The sequence below is a fragment of the Octodon degus genome, unplaced genomic scaffold, assembly GCF_000260255.1.
Source record: "Octodon degus isolate 3935 unplaced genomic scaffold, OctDeg1.0 scaffold00153, whole genome shotgun sequence".
In the NCBI taxonomy this organism is placed as follows: Eukaryota; Metazoa; Chordata; class Mammalia; order Rodentia; family Octodontidae; genus Octodon; species Octodon degus.
Genome location: NW_004524729.1, coordinates 3,319,882 through 3,340,450, shown reverse-complemented (window position 1 = coordinate 3,340,450; position 20,569 = coordinate 3,319,882). Strand labels below are relative to the sequence as shown.

Below are 20,569 nucleotides of genomic sequence, written 5' to 3'. Positions count from 1 at the left end.
GAGCGGAGCCAGTAAATACTCAGGACTAACTTCCTGCTCTGCTGGCCTGGCACAGCCACGCGCACGTGCCCAGGGCAGCGAGGCCCAGTCTTGCACACTGCCTTTCGTTCAGGGATCCAGCGCAGAGCCGAGCCACTGACTGACAGCCCTGGTCTGAAACCCGACAGGAAGAGCTGTAATTACCAGCACCCGTCTCTCGCTCTGCTGGCCTGGAAGTCTGCACATGCCGTCTGTAAGGGAGGTCAGCAAGGGGGGATCTGGATGCCCGCCTGGCCCCAGGACCCGAGTGGGTGCATATTTATTAAAAAGGTGCACTCAGTGCTGCTGGAGGCCCTGCCTACTTATTCTGAGTTGCTTCTGGGGAACTCTTGCTTAGGGAGGGAGCTGCCTGCCAGGCTATGCAGTGAGCTACAGAAACACACGGCTCTGAGTACAGCCGGGCCCAGGCATGCTGCCAGGGGCGACCCTGGCAAAGGTGGTTGCAGCAGTCAAACTCAGGAGGCAGAGGCCAGATGCAACGCAGGACAGAGGAGCAGCCCAAATCGTGCACTTGTGATGATGGGCTTAATGACTGGTCATTTTCTAGAACATTCTGAAGCTTCAGGCTCTTTCTGAACTTTCAAACACTGACACAGTGCACAAGCCCAGTGTGGGGAGAGAGTCTGGCTTTCATCCAGATTTATGCAGAAAACGAAGTAAACTTCAGAACTATTTTCATTTTCTTTTAACTATAACAATAATTTCCATGTTGTCTCACTGTGATACTCGAAACCCTGGGCCCTGCACCAAATCTAATTGTTGAAATAACAGGATTTGTCCCAGTCCTCTGGCTATGAACTGTACAGGAGGAACCACCGATGTTTTCCTCTCTCTCTCTCTCTCTCCCACTTGGCTGACATCCAAGATGCTTTACCGAAAGGTCGCTCTCTAAATGTACTGCTCCCTTCCCTGCTGGATGGCCAGGGCAGGGCACAGCACTGCCCAGTGAGGGGTGCTGACTTAGAAACCTTCACGCTCCAGGACTCGGGGGGCACCAGAAACACAACCCAGCAAAGAGAAAACTGGCAGAGAAACCATCACTTCTCCCATCGTGAAACTCAAGGGCTATACAGGGAAGAAGCACCTTGTGCTTTCCCACCCTCTTCCTTCCCCAGATGTGCCTAGGAAGACAGAAGTGCCCCGAGAAGCCCCTGGGGAAGACGAACAATGAGGGGACCCTGTTTCATTGTCCTGGCCACCACCCGACCCTCACTGTCCACCTCTGTGTCTGCCACTCAGCAGCCAAAGCAGGCTCTCAGGACCTGCTCTTCACTTTGGGTTGGAAGGAGTTAAAATCAAACAAGTGAAAATCCAGTTCTGGGTCACAGTAGGGTGTGGCAGTCCCGCCTCGTAACTTAGGCACCCTGTGGCTGGTAGGCAGCACACGTGCCAAACAGCACAGGTGGCGATCACTGGCATCAGGCGAGCGCTGGCTCCCCGCCACCTCACACATACAGGCACCGACACAAACATGGGAAGCACAGCCTCCTCGTGACAGGGGCAGAGGCATCCACCGGCGGAGGAAGGAAACTCAAGCTGCACTCTCAACCCACGCAAAACTCAACAGAATAGATATACAGATCACTGACCGACGTGAAGAGCCTAGCTGTGAAGCCACTAGGAGATGACGTAAGGGAAGCACTTCATGATGTCGCTTTGGTAATGCTTTCTGGAATAAGACCCCAAAGCACAGGCAAGGAAAGCAAACGGGATCATGCCACACCAAGAAGCTTCTACACAGCAAAGGCAACCACAGGCAGACAGCCCACCTCAGAGCAGAATAAACAGTGCAAGCTATTCTTCAACATGGAGTTATTAGCCCAAATATCCAAAGAACTCAAAACAGCCCCAGCAAAATATCCAATTTTGGAAGGGCCAAATGATCTGAATAAACATTTCTCAAAAGCAGCAGCACAACATACAAATGCATGACCATGAAACACGTATATGAACGATGCCCCACACCATAAGCCGTTAGAGAAATGTAAATTCAAAGGACAGCAACATATCATTTCATCCCAGCTGGAAGGGCTATTATCTAAAAGACCAAACAAAATTACAGATGCTCACGAAGGCTGGAGAAGGGACAGCTCTTAAGCACGGCTGGTGGGATGCAAACTTAGCGCCCCCATCAAGCACTCTGTGGTTCCTCAGAAACCTGAGGAGGGATCTACCTACACACGATCCAGGAATTCCATGATGGGGGTGCATTCAAAGGAAATAAAATCACCATACCAAGGAGATACCTCGACAGCTGGCAGCTCTTCAGCAGAAAACACGCACTGCTGTTCACCACAGCTGAGAGATGGAATCAGCCCAGGTGCTCCCCAGTGAATGAACAGAAAGGGTGACACACAGGCAACACAGTGTCACCCAGCCATGAAGAAGGATGAACAGCAACATGGGTGCAGTGACAGGATGTTATTTTTAAGCGAATTAAATCATACACTGAGAGGCAAGTACTAGGCCACTCTTCCTCGCTCATATATGGAAGCTTTAAAAAATGAAGCCTGTGTAAGTGTCGATCAGAGGTCACTGGAGGAGGAAGGTACAGGGAGGTGGATTACAGGTGCCAAGCACAGACAGAAGGACCGAGCCACAGAGTCCCACAGCACAGTGGGGTGGGCATAGCTAGTATTTTACTATTTTAAAAAGAGCTATAAGAGGACAACTCAAAACCTCTACACATACATGATAAAGAGACAGAGACCCTAGCCACCCTAAGTTCATCAATATACCTTATACACTGGTATGAAAACATCACAGTGCACCTCCAATAATCACAGTTACTGTATTAACCAAAAATGCAAGTGTGGGAGAGCAAATACAACAAATATGAGAAAGGCACCCAGCGCCGCTGGCAGAGCCGCTCAGTGCAGAGCGCAGGCCTGTGCCCCACTGGGGGCAGAACTACGCTGCACTCTGGAGCAGATGTGGACACCAGGGACTCAGGAAGGCAGGCGGAGCTCCTCCCACCATCTGCCGAAACCAAATTCACCCCACATAGCCAGGCGTGGCAGCAACACCTGTAGCCTTAGCACTCGGGAGGCAAAGGCAGGAAGATCAACTCAGGTTTGAGGCCAGCCTGACCTACACAGTGAGTTCAAAGTCGGCCTGAGCTATGTAGTAAAACCCTGTCTAAAACAAAAAGATCCAAAATGCACGCATACCCCACCCAAGAACAGAACTGTATGGCTATGTTAGTCTCCATGCTTCTGCTATTGCCAAGTCCCCAGAAAATCCTGGAGCCCCCAACTGGAGTGGCCTGCTGACATGACCACCCGTCCTGTTCAGGGTACACACTGCAACTGCAATCACGCTCCATCACTTCTATTTCTTTGGAGAAAATGGCCCTGAAGAGCAGGCTACCTGCTTGAAATGGCCACAACCAGGCCAGAGCAGGCTCACACGGAGATAGCACCCAAGCAGAAAACAAGCAGGGTCTGGAGGGAAGAGACATGCAGCCACCATCCAGCTCCTTGCCACTACGTCTGCCCGCATGGCACAAGACACCAACCACAGAAACACAAAAGCAGTCCCATCAAGTCCTCCACAAGCCTGCGGTGAAAAAGGACCAACAGGGTTTTGGGGTGGAGCGCAAAGCACTATGGGAGAAGAGAAGGGGCAGCAGGATGGAGGCTTCCTGTCTCCTGTAAAGCAAGGCCAGCATGCACGTGAGGGAAGGGCGCTGTGTGGGAACCCTGCTGAGGGCACAGACAGTTCTGCAGCCTCTCCTGGCTCCCTGCTGCTGGGGCCAACTGTGAGGCCAGGGCTCAAGCTCCGGCTGGCCAGAGAGCCAGCACTCAGGACTGACAAGCAGCCTTGGAAAGCGGTGGCAGCCCGCACACAGAGAGGACATGACCAAGAGGCACTCAAGGATCCCTGGGACATGCAATTAAGCACTTAGCACCAGTCTGACATGGCGAACTCGTTAACAACCGCAGCCAAGTGTCACTGATGAGCACAGCACTTACACCTTCTGTAAACCCACAAACGGCTGCGAGCCTGGGCCTCAGCAGCCACCTCGAGACCCCTAGAGGAAGTGAGGGGCACGCGGAGGCATGTTTCCTCAGCTCATGACAGTAAGCTGGAAATGCTGAGAAAATGACAGCGCGCAACCCAAGTGTAAGCATTTCATAACTAGATGCCATCAACACTTATAAACCCTGTGGAGTTTCTACAGATAAATCCTAACACATACAACTCCACCTCCAAAGTAAGCTTCGGCAGGCTGCTCCTGACCGCACTTCGCTGTGTGGCTCTGTGCACCACGTAGGCCGCGGAGCCTGGGAATGGGAGCCATAAAATTCCTGACACCATGAACTAAGCCCAGGGCCAGGCGTCCTTCTGAGGCAGAAGCCTCAGCCTTCATGGCCCTGTGTCACCCCAGAACTGAAGTGGCACTGAGCAAGCACACGGCTTGTCACCGCACAGGGTGCAGAACACTTACTTCAAAGGCCCTGGACTGAACTACAGAAGTTTCCGGATAGCAAGTCATGTGGCGCTCAGGCAGGGCACACCTCTACCATGTGTTTCCTTGAGCAGAACCACTTCAGTGGTGACGGCAACCTAAATCAGGAACGACGGCAGACTGACTGAAAGGGCTGACTACTCTGGGGAATTGCGAGACAGTTCCACGGAGCTCAAGAGAACCTGCTTGCTCAAGAGAGGGGTTTAAAGACCGCACAAGCCTCCAGGTTAACAAGGATCAAAATGTCAGCATTTCAGGGACCACTAGTCCTTCCAGTAGCCATCGGCAGTAAGCCTGGAAATCACGTGGCCAGCGGAGCCCGCAGCACCTTTGAGTGGGTCTCAGGCTCCGTCAATGGTCAGAGGGTAAGACAGGAGTGGCCAGAGGGGGGCTGCAGCCACAGACCCCAGGGAGCCACCCAGTACCCCACAGCCATCCTTCTACCCAGAGCATCAGCACCCATGGCTGTGGGTACGGGCAGAGGGGAGCAGCACTCACAGAGAGGCTGAAGCACAGGCCCTGCTGCAGAGAATTCATGGGAGGGAGGGAAGGCCAGCCCTGCTCCAGCCCCGTAAGCCAGCCAACTGAATACTGTACCGCCTTTTCCACTAAAGATATGTAAGCCGTGGTTTCTACGAGAAGAACACCACATCCTGGGATTCAGAGCATCGGAGCCCAAGTTCTAGTGATTTAAGTCATGGTGGTCATGAAATATGGCTGACACCCTTAAAACAACAGCTTCTCTTCCCAGAGACCACCTCCCCACTTCTTCTCCAACCCAGCCCAGGGTGCAATATCCTTCCATCCTTCCCGCCACCTCAGGGAAGGCCCCAATCAGCTCCTCAGGTATCTCTAAAGATCCCCTCCAACTCCACCCCTCACAGAAGTCCATAAATGCCTCAGCTGTCTTTGTCTCAGGCCGGAGGATCCACCTGACCCAGCTGGCCTCGATCTCGCTGTGTCTTCGGAGCTAAGAAAGACTTCTCTTATTTTTCCTATCTCTTTACTATGCCACTGAAACACCTATCACTGGCGACTCAGGCAGGCTGCAGACCCTTGCACTCTGCCTGAGAACCAGGCACCTAGGGATCAAGGCCGCAGAAGCAAGCCCCAGGAACAAGGTCCAAGGCCGTGCAGGGGCAAGACGTGGCTGAGTCGCCACCATCATGCAGCGCTTACTTCACTATGTGAGAAGAATGCCAGCAGCACTCTGCATAGAAGAGCAGCCTCCCCTGCATGACAGGCTACAGAGACATGCACAGTACAACTTGAAGGACGTGTTTCCACAGAACGGCTCCAACTGACTCCTCTTCTGCTGCCTGCCACCGTGGGCCGGGGAGCAGCCCTGTGGGTAGTCACCCCACACCGAGTCTAGGGGGACTGTCAGGCAAGACTCTGCTTCTGCCACACTAGCACACACCCTGCGTGCAAAGGACTACAGTCACCAACAAACACACACACACACACACACACACACACACAAGCGCACGTGCACATATGCACCCTTGTCCTTGCTTGGTTTTTAATTAGACAACTGAATAAGACATGTTTAGGCTGAAGACTCAAGCATCAATACCACAGAGTGTACTAACTGCTCCTGGTCACTGACTAATTCACCAGGTCACGTAATGTGGCTGAGCTCAGGCCATGGTGGAATGAGCTTGCATGCAGTTACACTGGGTTTACAAATGAATGGCATGTGTCCACATGTACACACACAGATGGATGTCCTGAAAGTCTTGTACATGGCTGGTGGGAACACATATTAACACTCTTTTGGAAAATAACCTAGCAAGCATTATCAAGTAAAATATAGTTCTTGATTCAATAACGCCTCTTCTAGTACTACACCACCAGAAAATCCAATCAAGGTGCTGCATGATATCAAGTAACAGTGGAAAAATAGGGGCTGGGGAGATAGCGCAGCAGTCTAAGTGCCTGCCTGGCAAGCACAAGGGCCTGAGTTCAATCCCAGGTACTGCATGTTGTGCTGGCCCCAGAACCCCTGGTGCACTGTGCCAGCCACTGAAACCAGGCATGGTGGCATACCCCTGTAATCCCAGCACTGGGGAGGCTGAGACAGGAGGATCACTGAGTCTGAGCACCATAGCAAGACTCTGTTCCAAATAAATAAATAAACAAACAAATAGATGGTTTTTTTTAAGGTGAGTTTTTAGAATATTCACTGGTTTTGGCAACCATTATCTTTTTTTTTTTTTTTTTTTTTTGCGGGACCGGAGATTAAACTCAGGCCCTTGTGATTGCCATGTAAGCGCTTACTCTACCGAACTATCTCCCTGGCCCCTAAGTGTTTCTAGCTTACTTTTTTTTTTTTCAGAACCAAGGATTGAACTCAGACCCTTGTGCCTACTCAGCCATCTCCCGGGCAACTACTATCACAATCTAATTGTAGAACATTTTGTTCGCTAGAAGGAAACCCTACACCCTTTCACAGGCAATGTCCACACCCACATCTCTGGCAACTGTTACCGCCCATCTTCTTTCTTCGGGTCTTCAGAGGTGTCTCAGCATGGTTTTGATTTGCATTTCCTGATGATTAGTGATTCTGGCCACCTTTTCATTTGTTTATTGGCCATTTGTACATCTTTGGAGAAAGGTCTATTCAATATTTTGCACTTGTAATCTGATTGTCTTATTGGGCTTGAGTTATTTTACAGACAACACAAATCTATCAGATACATAATTTACATGTCCTCCCATCCAGTGGGGCGCCTTTTCACTTTCTTTGATGTACTGCTTACATCTCAAAAGTTCTCCTATGATGAATCCCAGTTCATCTCTCTTTCCCTTCTCTCACTTTTGCATTGTATCTAGTAACCCAGGGCCTAAGCCAAAGTCATGAAAACTTATTCCTACACTTTTTTACAAGAGTTTCATTATGGCAGTAGCTCTTACCTGAGAGCTATGATTCACTTCACTGTTGTCATTGTAAGGAGCAGGAACAGAACTTTATTCTTTGGCCTGACCTAGAACATCTGCTGAAAAGGACAGTTTCCCATAGACTTCACTGGAATACTTGTTAAAATCAACCGAATAGAAATGTGAAGGTTTGGGTCTGGGAGATGGCTCAGTAGAATAAGCACTTCCTGAGTTCAATCCCCGGTTACACACACACACACACACACACACACACACACACACAAAAGAAACGTGCAGGTTTATTGTCGGACTCTCAGCTGCTTTCACGTGAGCTGCACGTCGAGTCCATCGGCAACATAAGGTCTTCACTGCTGTAGCCGCACAGTAAGTTGTGGTATCACGGCATGCAACTTGTTTCATTTTTTCCCCTTTCTCCTCCACACTGCTCTGCCTATCTTGACTGTCTTGGATTTCCATATGATTTTTAAGACAACCTTGTCAAGTTCTGCCCAAAGCCAGCTAGTTTGTTTTCAGAGCAAGTGTGCTGAATTTAGGGAGCACTGCCCTCTGAACTACACCAAGGCTCCAACCTGTAAGCACGACCTAAGTATCTTCCCACTCACGTAGCTCTTCCTTAATTTCTTCCAACAATGCTTTGTAGTTGTCAGAGTACAAGTCTCGCATCTCTTGTGCTAAATTTCTACCAAAGTATTTATTCTTTATTTCAGCAAAACTATTTTCATAATTTCAATTTTAAATTGTACACTACAAACCTTTAGACTCTAACTAACTTTATCTCAGACTCCCAGCCTACAGCCTCACTGTGTCACAGGTCACGTTTTGGGGGATTCTCTTTAAGGTTTTCTACGTATGACATCATGGCACCTGTACACAGGCACTTTCTTTCTGGATGGTTTTGATTCATGTTCTGTCTGAGCAGTTCTGATGCGACCAATATGAATCGAAGCACCAATAGGGAAAGCAAGCAGCCTCACCTTTCCTGATCTGGGGGATGCCCCGCTCTCACTCACAAAGCATGGCAGAAGTTGGGGTTCTTCGTGGACGCCTCTAAGTGGGAGGCGCCTCCTTCCTGTTCTTAGTGTGCTGGCTGAGTACACCACCAGAGGGACTGGGTTTCTGTCAAATGTTTTATGTGCATTAAATGAGACAATCATATGGTCTGGGGCCTTGAGTCTGTTAACGAAGCATGTGACACTGGCTTTCACAGGCCGAGCCACCCCTGCATCATGACATAAATTATATCTGTAGTGACACATAACCTTCTATGCACAGCCACGTGTTCAGCTCTGCAATTATTTGGCTGAGAATTTTTACATGTGCCTTATAAACGCATAGCACTGTCTTTGGTTTTCACGTAAGAGCAATATGTCCTATAGAATTAGCTTCAAAGGGTGTCCTCCATTTTTAGAAGAGTTTTGTGCAGACAGAGTATGGATTCTTTATTAAACATTAATAAAATAGTGAACCCGTCCGCTGTAGGCTCTCTGGGAATACTCCGTATTGCTGCTTTAATCATACATACATGTGCTGTGTACATGACGCGAGAGACTCATTTGATGGAACTGGCCACGTCCTTGTAGGAACCGGAAAATCCGAGACCTGCGGGGCCAGCAGATAGGCCAGAAGCACAGGCAGCTCCTACGCTGCTCCCGAGCCGCTGCTGCGGGAAGCCAAACGCTGGTCTGTGCTGTCAGGGCCTTCAGCCAACCAGGAGAGAAGGCCACGGTGCACCACGGAGGGTGACCTAGTTTACTCAGTCACAAGTACAACATCACTCACATAAAACTCACCTCCACAGGAACATCAGACAGGTGTTGACCGAACAACCGGGCCCCACAGCCTCCCAAGTTGACACCGAATTCATCAGCCCAGGCAGCTTCGGTATCCGTTTCTAGGAATTCCAGCTCCTACAACCGCCCACTTTACAGAACTACACACAGAATTCCCTCAGTGCCACACACTTGCAGAATATTTCATGTGCATTAAATGAGACAATCATATGGTCTGGGGCCTTGAGTCCACTTGACAGTCTCCCACACCCCTGGCCCTTGGTCAGTCTAGATACACCTTAGCCCACTGTGTCAATACTCTTCCTCTACGGCTCCAGCTTCCACTTTATTTGCTTCAGCTGCAGTCTTCAATGTGTCCTCGCTTCTACTGGTTCTAGCTCTGCTTTACTCTGCTTTTTCCAGCTGCTGAGGCTGGAAGTGAACCATGTGAGCTCTTCTTAGTTTAACTCAACGCGAGCAACACCCTCTGAGCTGCACTGCCCAGGGGCAGCCCACAGCCCTGCAGTACCTTCTGCTCTCGCAGTAAAGCCTAATTTCCCTTCTCCGCTTTGCCCTCTTGGTGATTCGGGGTCTGTTCTAAAATTTCTGCACATGCATCGACTTCTCCAGCTGGCTGCAGACTTCGAACCTAATGCAAGTATCATGGAAGAACGTATCCTGCCTGATTTCCACAGGCCAGAGCTGGGTCCTAGTAAATACTGGTCCTAGTGACAACCCCCTGCGTTCTGGAGAAAAGCACGCCTTCTGTGCTGCTGGGAGCCACACTCTGCAAGTGTCTGTCAGATTGGTATGGTCTCCAGTGATGCTCAATTTTCCAGCTTCTTACTGGCCTTCTGTCTAGGTTTTCTACCCACTGTTGGAAGTAGCATGTCACTACATTAGAAAAAGACATTTAAAAACATTTTTTTAATCTTTTATTTATTGGTTTGGTACAGGGTCTCACTAACCAGCATGTCATGCAGTATCGGGGATTGAACCCAGGTCTTTGTGCTTGTCAGGCAGACGCTTAGATCGCTGAGCTATCTCCCCAGTCCCAGAAAAAGATATTTTTAAAGAGTTGGCTTTGGAAAATGCTTAGGTATTAGAAAACAATACTGAAATGTGCATGTGTAACATGATTGCTACTGGACGAAAAGGCAGAGGAAATTCATCCAGCACTCCAGAGACAGCCTCTGGGATGTGCAGCTTCACCAACACTGCATTCTCCAATTTGCCCACAGACTGCACACAACTTGTCCCTGACTCTGACTGCGTTCAAGGTATCTGCGCACGGCAAATGGAACACGGGCGAGCTGGGGCAACGTAGCAGCCAGTGCCTGTCCCGCCGGCCTTCGGCGGGCTCCCACCCACTGCCACCACAGCTCAGAACCGCTGCAGAACCTAGCCCTGGCATGCTGCACTTCCCCTGCCAGGGCTCCGAGCTGAGCTGCGCACCACACAGGCACCTGCCTCGCCAGGAGGTACGCTCAGGAGGGGCGAGGGCGTTCCCAAGTGCAGCCTGGCTTCACATCACTGGCCAAAAGCAAAGTACCGTGCGGTAAAACTTGAGTGTGAACAAAGAAAGAGCAGACCACTTCTAAAAGTAACTTAGCAATCAGAAGGCAGCCCTGCCCTCCTCTCCCTGCCGGGGAAGCCCGAGCTCCCCTCCAAGCTGTGTGAATTTAGCTCGTGCAAACGCATTGCAAGGCTGCACGCATGCGTCCTGACAGGGCTCGCGGAAACTGACTTCCGTGTTCCACTCCACACTCTCCAGGGACAACTAACAGGTTTTAATTAAGAAACTGACTTCTGAGATTCTGACTTCTAAACAGGAATATAAAAATAAAAATCCTTAATGCTCTTTAAGTAAATGTATTTTTTTTTTTTTTTGTGGTACCAGGGATTGAACTCAAGTAAATGTATTGTTTATTACTCACCCCTTCCTATACTTGCTTTCATATATAATTTAAGAGAAAATGACATACAAAATGAAATCAATCTAAGCTTGAACATGCTGACGTTAGACAGTTGTAAAATACTCAACTTACAAAACCCAGCCATTGTCACGCCTCTCGCGTAGCCCAGCTAACACACAATGACTCCAAGAGCCCTGTCAAAACTGTTTCTAAATTTAAACAGTAAAGATGCATCAAAGATGGGGGAAAATAATACTTCTTTGTTTTTCTCTATGCTGAAAGTATTTGTTTAAATTAAAAAATCTTTCTTGACTTCAACTGTGCAATTCAAGGAGACTGAATAATGTTTCTTAATTTTAAAACAAATTAAACCTTCCTAAAAGGAATATGATAGGCACTATTTGAAAAATACAGGCTTAACTTAAAAATTTTACCATGCCTATGGGTGGAAAGGGGGGAAGAAACAATAAGAGAATTGTTTCATGAATTATCCAACATCGTCTCAGCAGAATACTGTGTGCAGGAGATAGAAATGATCTTTACAAAGATTTAATAACACGGGAAACCTTACGTTATAAGGGTAAGCATAAAAAAGCCTGCAACAATGTTATGGATAATATGGTCCTGGCTGTGTAATAGAATGCACAGAAAAAAGAGAAGAGTGAAATCGGCCCATCCATACATGACTGTGGGCACCAGCAAGGCTCCTGATGGGTGTGGCAGCCCCAGAGCCTGGGGAACCCCTGAACAGCCATGCCCTGACCCCAGGTAAAAGGGACCAGCTGGAAAACAGCTCAGGGGGAAGCCTACGCAGGTCCTCCTTCCTCCAAGCCCACAGGACCAGAGAAAAGAACTGTAGCTAACTCTGCCACCAGGCGGGATTCCCAAAGGCAGCCCTGGCCAGCTCAGAGGCCTGGCCCCAGGCGGGCAGGAAAACAGAAGGAGCAGAAAGCTCCTTAATCAAAGGAGAGAGGCAGTTAAATCCTTTCAACAGTGAGGCGATCAAATGTTTCAACCTTCTCCTTCATATTTGCCTATACCTGCCAATAGCTCGACATTCAGTCTTTCTCTTCAACAGATTTAAAAGCTGAGGTGTTTTTTCCTCTTTATTTCATAATAAGTAAAAATGTTTTTCAAGATTCCACTCAACACCACAGTACACGGAGCTCCTGTTCTGTGCACAGCAGGAGACACATGGGACCCGAGGGTCAAGGGACCAGTGGCCCACCACGGCAGGACACGGGAGGGCAGATCCAGCTCTGTCCTCCACACAATGTGCCCTCACCCTCTCCGCACTGCTCTGACTCTGACCATCTGCCCAGCTTCCTGTTGGGTATCAGCTTCACCCTTCCTGTTGGGAAGCAGGTAGTTAGCTTGAGAAGCCCAAGGTCCTGCTCCAGTATCTTATCACTTCCCACATCCTGCTGCAAGTCATGGACTATGGAGAGGCTTTTTTTTTCTTTTCTTTTCTTTTCTTTTCTTTCTTTCTTTTTATACTGGGGATCGAACTTGGGACCTTTTGCTTGCCAGGCAGGCACTTAAGCCACTGAGCTTTCTCCCCAGCCCCCAGCCCCGGAGAGGCTGCTTAAGCGCCTGCACCAACAGGCAGGCCGTCCCAGGGCAGAAGCGGCTCTGCTCAGACACAGCAGGCAGCTGCTGCTTCCCACCTGGAAAACCACCATGGGCGCTGACTCCCTTCCTCCCAGGGAGGCCATCCGGAGTCCACGGCAGGGGAGGTCTTCGCCAGCTCAGGCACACTGCTCAGCACACTCCCAGAAAAAGCCCAGCCTCGCTCCAACACCGCAATCAGTCTGAGGTAGCTGCCTGAGGAGTACCCCTGGCAAAACCTCTGCCACGAGGCTTTCTTGCATCTCCAATTAACTGCAATCATTGCCACACTGCAACTTTGAGGAAAGAAGCAATCCCAACAACCGCACAAGCGGCCCCATACCAGGAGGCAGTGCCCATTCACACTGAGACGCACACCACCTGCCACCCTACAAGTTGTCTGTCCGGGCTGATGCCACAATGGTGCCAAACGTTCAGTCATCAAACTGCAGAGTCCTATTGCCAGGGTTCACCTCTGAAGAAGAGAACCATGTCTTCAGATCTTCAATAAGCCTAGTACCTGAGGGTCACCTGCTTCAAGACCAAGTGCTCAGGCATTCAGCATGTCACACAGCCCCTCAGGAAGCTTCCGCTGGTGATTTCCCGGCTCAGGAAGGAAAACATGGGCCTGAGTAGTGCTCCTCAGCCTCAGCGCAACCTGGACCCCAGCCTGGATTCTCCCTGCGGCTCCCCAGCCAGCACTCACCGCTGCCCCAAAGGCACCTTGGTTCCAAGCCAGCTCCCCTGCAGCTCCCCACACCTCGTGCTGGCTGACCCCATCAGCTGTGCTGAAATGTCACCTACTCAAGAAGCTGCCTTTGACCACCCAGGCCATGCCTCCTGACAGCATGAATGATAATTAATTAAACGTCTTAATCACACATCTACAACCTGTCTTCTGCACTACAACTGGAGCCCCGCGGGGCAGGACCAGCTAGCTACTCTTCATCCAGGTGCATCCCAGGTGCTCAGACCAGACGGGGCCTCCCTGCAGGGGCCAGAGCCCCAGGTGCGCCCGACATCCGCAGAAGGACAACACTCCAGCCCGGAAGGCAGCAAAGTGGAACCCCAAGAAATGCATACAATTATCAGGCCACACAGCACAGGGAGCGCTTGGCCCGGGTCCTGGGAGCACGATCAGGAAAAAACCACAGACGCACCAGCTGCATTTGAAATCCACACCCCCAAATTTTTCACATGTCCACTTAATCGAAGGTATGTTTTGCACAACTGTTCCAAAGCAACACTGTACACCCAGGTCAATGGCAGCTGTGCTCGTGTGCACGTGTGCGCACGCACACATGCGTTATACGCGGTCTACGGGAAAGCCTCTCAGCGCCCAACTGAAGCCTCCATGTGCAGAGCACGCACTCTGTTTTCCCCAGCTGCTCCTTCTCCTGGACAATTAAGGCCATGCTCTTGTCCCCTCATCCTGCCTTGCTGATAATCAGGGAAATGCATTAAGAATCGCTTGGGTCTTACAATGTAAGTTGGTGGTAAAGTAGTTAAGACAAACTTATTTACCACATTAATTAAATGGTCTATTTAACATGGAATATCAATTCTCTAATCACATCTCAGTTGAACTTCTTCTTTCAATTAACTACTCTGGGCTCCTGACAGAGGTCCTACTGTTCCAGGATCATTAAGAACATTTTCATTATCTGTCAAACAAGGGGGTGAGGAGCAGAGTGCATGTGCTCAGGAGTGGCCTCTCCCTGCTTAAGAGCTGCTCAGGGAGGGACGGCGCCAGTCTCATTAGTTGCTGAGCAGTGAGAAGCCCTCCTATGAAATCACAACGGGAAGCAGAGTGCAAGGGGTCACAACAAAGCCCATGAACGAGTGTGTCCTCTGCTCTGAGGATGACCCACCTCTCGGGCCACCGACAGAGGCAGCCAGGCAGAGGGGGCCCAAGCCACACCCCTCAGGAGCAAGCAAGGCTGGGCCGGAGGGCCCCAGGAAGATGCACCCCGACAGGGAGCCCTCCTATGTGTTTGGAGTCACAGAGATTTAAAAAGCACAAACGTACCACTCTCCCCACTGTCTAAAGAATTTAAAACATGTTCAAAATAGGTAAAGTTGTATTCATTTGCTATTCTAACACAAATGAAAGAAAAATAAGCAGTAGTCATGAGAAGTGCCACAGCCCAAGCTAAATTCTGTGAAACTATGCTGCATGTAATTAATATGCCAACGAAACAAAATGTGATCAGTACATCAAACGCAGGAAAGATGAAAGGCCAGAGACACAAAGATCAATTAACAGTCTTGTCACCTTAACCTTATCCACTTAAATCCAAACTCTTGAGGTCAGCGCTTCAGTGGCCATTAAAAATAAAACAAATTCCGCAAATAATCATTTATCTGACTAAATGTAGTAGTATTCCAGACAATACTGACCACAGCGATAGCACGTTAACATCTTCAGTAGGTGAGCAGGGAAAGATGTATTTTAGAGACAACACCGACAGTACAACTACATTATTCTCCATTATTTGTCTTCCTTAGTACCACTGAACTGCGTGGTAATTTTACTCCAGGCATAATTCTGCAGAGTGACAACGTGTCCACTGAAGCCCACGTTTAATGTCTGGAGAGCTATGGAGGACACGGCCTTACCTGTGTATTCACAGATGAAGACAACAAAGAAAGGAGTGACCAGGTCATTTATCCCCTGAACATATCCACTGGCAGGATGGCGGATCGCCCATATAAACAGGATCCTTTCAAAAATCTGAAAGAAAATGGACAGATGGTGAAGTAAAAGGTCAATAAGTGGAGACTATGAAATCGCTCCACTCTTCTCCAAATGCATACCATCGTCTCTAATACGACAGGGCAAATGCTGTAGATAAACATTCACTGCAGTTCAATCGCTCTGTGAAACTCCAACGGTCTTCACTTTCTGTCGACTCAGGAGCACAGAGCGGTGCTCCGCTGGCCTGCTCAGCTCCACCCTCCTGCCCTCACTCCCAGGAGGCTCCCTGCTCCTCAAGACCACTAGGCGGGACTCCGTGGGGCAGCACAAGCCCCAGGCCACCAAATGCTTCCTCAGAGATGGCCAGGAGACAGGCAAGTGCAGGCAGATGAGGGGATGAACAGTGGACAGACAGGTGGGTGGACGGGCGCACGCACGCTCTGAACTCCCCAGGATGTAAGGAGAGTCCTGTAAGCCCCTGGGCAGGCCTCGCCACCGTGGGAGCCGCCAGCCCACCACCTGACCCCACAGTGCAGAAGCCCACAGCTGCATGCAGCTTCCTGGCCTCCGCTTGCTCTCTCCTGCCACCAGCCCACCACGCAGCTCCACAGTGCAGGGACCACACCTACACGCAGCTTCCTGGCCTCCGATTGCTCTCTCCTGCTGCCAATGGAGCCTCAGGACCAGGCTGCAGACCTGCAGGCCCCTAAACCGGGCCCTCCCCAAGGTCATCCACAGGCACCGCCCACGGCTGACCATACGAGGCGGCAGCACCGTTCCCACAGACCAAGAGGGCCTCTCCAGCCTCTGAGGCTCGCCTCAGGGCTGGCGTCCTGCAGCCCGCTGCTCCTTCCTGGCCGCTTTCTGCAAAAGCCAGCATTTCCTACTCTCCGAAACTTGCTTTTTCCTGGCCAAACCGGTGGCTCCTTGCAGGCCAAGGCCAAGTCTGAGGTCTCGGCCAGGCCTCACAGAAACAAGGCGCACGGCAGAGGCTTGCAATACACACAGAGGGACCTGTAGCCCAGGCCATGACGCCTCTTACCTCGACCCCTCCCGCAATCCATGCTGGAACCCCACACGACGATCAGCAGCATCCTTCAACGACTCACAAAGCACCCCCACACGTAAGCTGGGGCCGCTGAGGGGCATTCGCTGAGTGAGGAATACAGGGAGCCACATGTGACCACACACACTTTCCATTTCAGGTCAACGGCTTTCCAGGGAGAACTATTTAAACAAGCTCAAAGATCAAAATCATTTAATAACAACACCCGTTAGACCTCTCCTGTGTACAGCAACCTGGCCAATGACAGGGAGGCACCAAAGCCCTGCACCCCTGGGCCCATGAGCAGCCCCTTTGGTGGCCCACGTGACAGGCAAAACCCCCAGACGACAGCAGCTCCCAGGAGCCCAAACGTGGCAGCTGCAGCTCCATAGTGGCCCACAGGGGCCTGCACGGCAGGGGCAGCGCGCACATGACACAGGGGCCTGCACGGCAGGGGCAGCGCACATGACACGGGCCTGCACAGCAGGGGCAGTGCGCACATGACACTCATGCACAGGCTCTGCAGATCTCAGGATCGGCGTGACACCTGCGAGAGGTGCAGGGCCTGCCCTGCAAGGAGTCTGAGGCAGTAAACACAGAGGCGCAGCCAGGAAGCAGCACAGAGTGCTGCAGCCCTGGACGGCAAGGGGACACAGAGGCGCAGCCAGGAAGCAGCAGAGTGCTGCAGCCCTGGACGGCAAGGGGACACAAGGGAAGCAGAACAGACGGTGGTGTCGCCGGGACAGCCTTGATCGCACCGGGAGGCGCATGGGATCACGGAGCCAAGGGCAGCACAGCCAGGTTTCCACCCTGGGCGAGGCTAAGCAGGAGCCCTGAAGGCCACATTCAGCCACCACTGACGCTTTGGGTCAGAGCTCCGCTCACAGGGAAGTCACAGGAGGGTAAGGAAGACGGAAAACCAGGAGCCTACGCCTAATGCATCCACCCCACCAACACTCAGCAGGGCGCACTCAGGCAGCAGGGCCAGCGCGTGCACAAGAGTGTACAGTGTGGGGTGGCGTCCTGCTCACAGCACAAGGCTGGAAGTGGGCAGTGGACTCACACCCCACTCAAGCCCCGGATGTTCAGAGGATGTGTCACACAGACACAGCAGAGCCTCCCAGAACCAGGCAGTTTCTCCCTCAGCAGCACCTCAGCACACACCGCATCAGGTGACACCTCAAGCCCCCACAGGTCCCCAGATGCAGCTCGAGAGGCAGAGTCCTGAGCACAGCTCCGGGCCTGGGTAGGCGCCCTCCCCTCCCTTCCACAGCACCTAGTCACTTCTGTTCCTGCCTCACGTCCCACACCTGCCGATCTGGCCACCTGGAGCCTGCCCCTGCCACATCTCCCACGGCTCCCCTCACCTGCAGCATAGGACCTCAGTGCAAGCGCTAGCTCCTCAGAGACCGCTTCCAGGGAAGGGGCTTCTCCACTGTAGTCACTGCCAGGCCTTCAGCATAGCCCCACACCTCACTAGGCCAAGACTCTAGGTATCCTCTGGCACTTGTGCAGAAAAGACTAAAACAACACGAGCTGCACCCTGGCACAGGGTGGTCAGTAGGCCTTGAGGAGCCAGCTGAAGAGCAGAGAAGGGGAGGACATGGCTCCGCAGGCCCAGAGCCACAGCAGCTCGCTGCTGGGGAGGGAACATCATCCACCAGGGCACTGCAAAGCCAAGATGTACCAGCTCTGCAGATGCACCTCATGAACACAGACTGACCTGAAATGGATCCAGCAGTGAATACCCATGGAGTGCGTTTTGCTATTAAAGTTCTGCTCTCATTCTTAATACCCATGTCTTTGTGAGAGTGGGAATTTGCTACAAGTAGCCCAAGCTGTAAACTTCCGCAATCTCTCTGCTGCAGATCAGTCTGTGCTCAATAACATAAGTGGCCACTGAGACCGGTTTCGCATAGGTGAGAGGCACTCCTGGTTGCCTGCAAGCTTCAGAAAGCTGAGAGCCCTATGCACTAAGGCCAGTTCTTACTCCAAAAGGCTCTTTCTACAAGTCGGGCAAGCAGCATCTTCTACGGGAGCCCACAGATAGTGAGGTGCCTGTCCCCGTGCAGTAGGCCTTTGCCTCTTTCCTACATCTTATCAAACACCCTCTGCAGGCCTGCCCGGCAGAGCTGAGCCCCAGCTGTCCCCACAGGCAGCCGGTTCTCCGCACACTAACGAGTGCGATTCACCACAACTGAGAACACTGCTGCGCTCATTACTCACAAAAACATCTGATTTCAGAAATGTGAAAACATCATAATTCTGCCATGCGAATCCGTACTGCCACTTCACGGCGCACAAAATGCCACAGAGATAATTTCTGAGAGAAGCAACAAAACAGAGCTGCATGGAGGGGCCTCAGGGATTCACAGCCCTTCGACTGAGAGAAGATGTTGCTAACAGCTCCAGATTCTCAAGAGTCAGGGAACAGCCCCTCTGAATCACAGCACCTGATGAATGTGGCCAAAACAGAGCAGATGACAAACCCAGAAGGCGGATGCAAGGCACCACACACCACACAGGACTCACTGAGTGCAGCACTCAAACAGGACTGCACACTTACAACCCGGCACACACGAGGCTCTCCCAGCCCAGGCTACAACGCCCCCATGGGCATGCCAAACACGTTATTCCAGTGTGCTCATCTGCATCCCACATTTTGTGCTCTCCTCAGGGACACAGCAGGTAGAAGAACACAGGGCTCCAAATTAAGTACTGGAAGACAGTCCTTTCACGCAGAGCCTCACAGTGTCACAGTTATGAGGACAGACATACAGGAAAACTGACGGCTGGTGCCAGAGTGCAGCTGGAAGATGGATGAATGGCTAGAGGCATTCTGCAAATTAAAAAGAAACCTGCCTTCTAATTCTGGCAGTTATGGCACATTAGATGTTAACAAACTAAATTCTGTAATGTATTAACACTATAACCATTGTGACCAATCTAGATTTATTCCATAATGTGTAGTTGGCTCAATATTAGGAAATTATACCAATAAAATTCATCACATTAATAGACTAACACAGTAACAACATGACCTCAGATGATGGGAGGAAAAGGAACTTGATAAATTTCAACAAACCTTTATGGCTTCAAAACCAAGAGCAAGGCACTGTCCTCAACAGGAAAGAGCTCTAGGTGCAGCACTGCAAACTTCCCTCCAAAATGCAAACTGAAACAACACTGAGATTCCCTTACTCCAGAAAGAACGGCTCCCATCCCATCACAGACTCGAAAAACAAGTGCTGGAGAACTTGCGAGAGAAAAGAAACCTGTCTACACTGTTGGTGGGGACGTGGCAGATCCCTTATGGAAAGCAGCACGGGGATTCTCCTGAAAACTCAAACACAGACTCCACACGGCCCAGCTACACCCCTCTAGACAGGTTCTGGGAAGAGTTAATGCTGTCGGATTACAGCGACCCATGCACACCCACGCCCTAGCAGCACAAGTCACGACAGCCACATCTTGGGAGCAGCCTGTGAGTCCAGCAACAGTGGATAAAGAAAACGCGATGTTCGCACACAGTGGGGCACTGCTCAGTCACGAAGAAAGGTGATCTGAGTCACCTGTAGGAAATGGGTGCACCTTGAGACCAGAATGCTAAGGACAGTAAGCAGGGTACAATGGGCTGGGGGACGGCTCAGCAGCACGCGTGCCTCCCTGGCAAGCACAAGGGCCCGACTTCAATTCCCAGTACAAAAAATAAATACATACACACATACATACATACCACGTAAGAGGATTAAGCATTACTTTCTCTTATATGGGAAATCTACACTGTAAGTAGTTTAGAAGCTTAAAAAAAAAAGATGACAGGAAACAAGGAGCCAGACTTTGTAGACGTGGGAAAGGGGTCTGAGGATGGGACGGGTGGGAGGAGAGAAGGGAGGAGTACAGAGGACTAGGATGTGGTGTATGGACCAGTGTCTCACAGAAATGTGTTTGTTTTGTACCATACACGTACGATCGAAAAAGAAGTCTAAAAACATGGAAACGTATAGTGAATTAATGAGGTTTGCTTAAAACAAAACAAAGATTTCCCACTAATCTCAGAGAAAGAATGAGATGCCTGCTTTGTCCCACTTACATTCAATACTAAAGTCAAAGAAGTCTAGG

General features: G+C 50.7%; 1 protein-coding gene across 1 annotated transcript in view; it reads right to left on the bottom strand.

Moving 5' to 3' along the window:
- The window catches only part of Tbc1d22a (TBC1 domain family member 22A), a 343,764-nt gene that overhangs the window by 211,927 nt on the left and 111,268 nt on the right, over positions 1 to 20,569 (bottom strand). Inside the window, exon 11 of the mRNA XM_023702532.1 lies at positions 15,324 to 15,438. Coding sequence (XP_023558300.1) covers positions 15,324 to 15,438 — 115 coding nt within the window. The remainder of the gene's footprint in view (positions 1 to 15,323; positions 15,439 to 20,569) is intronic.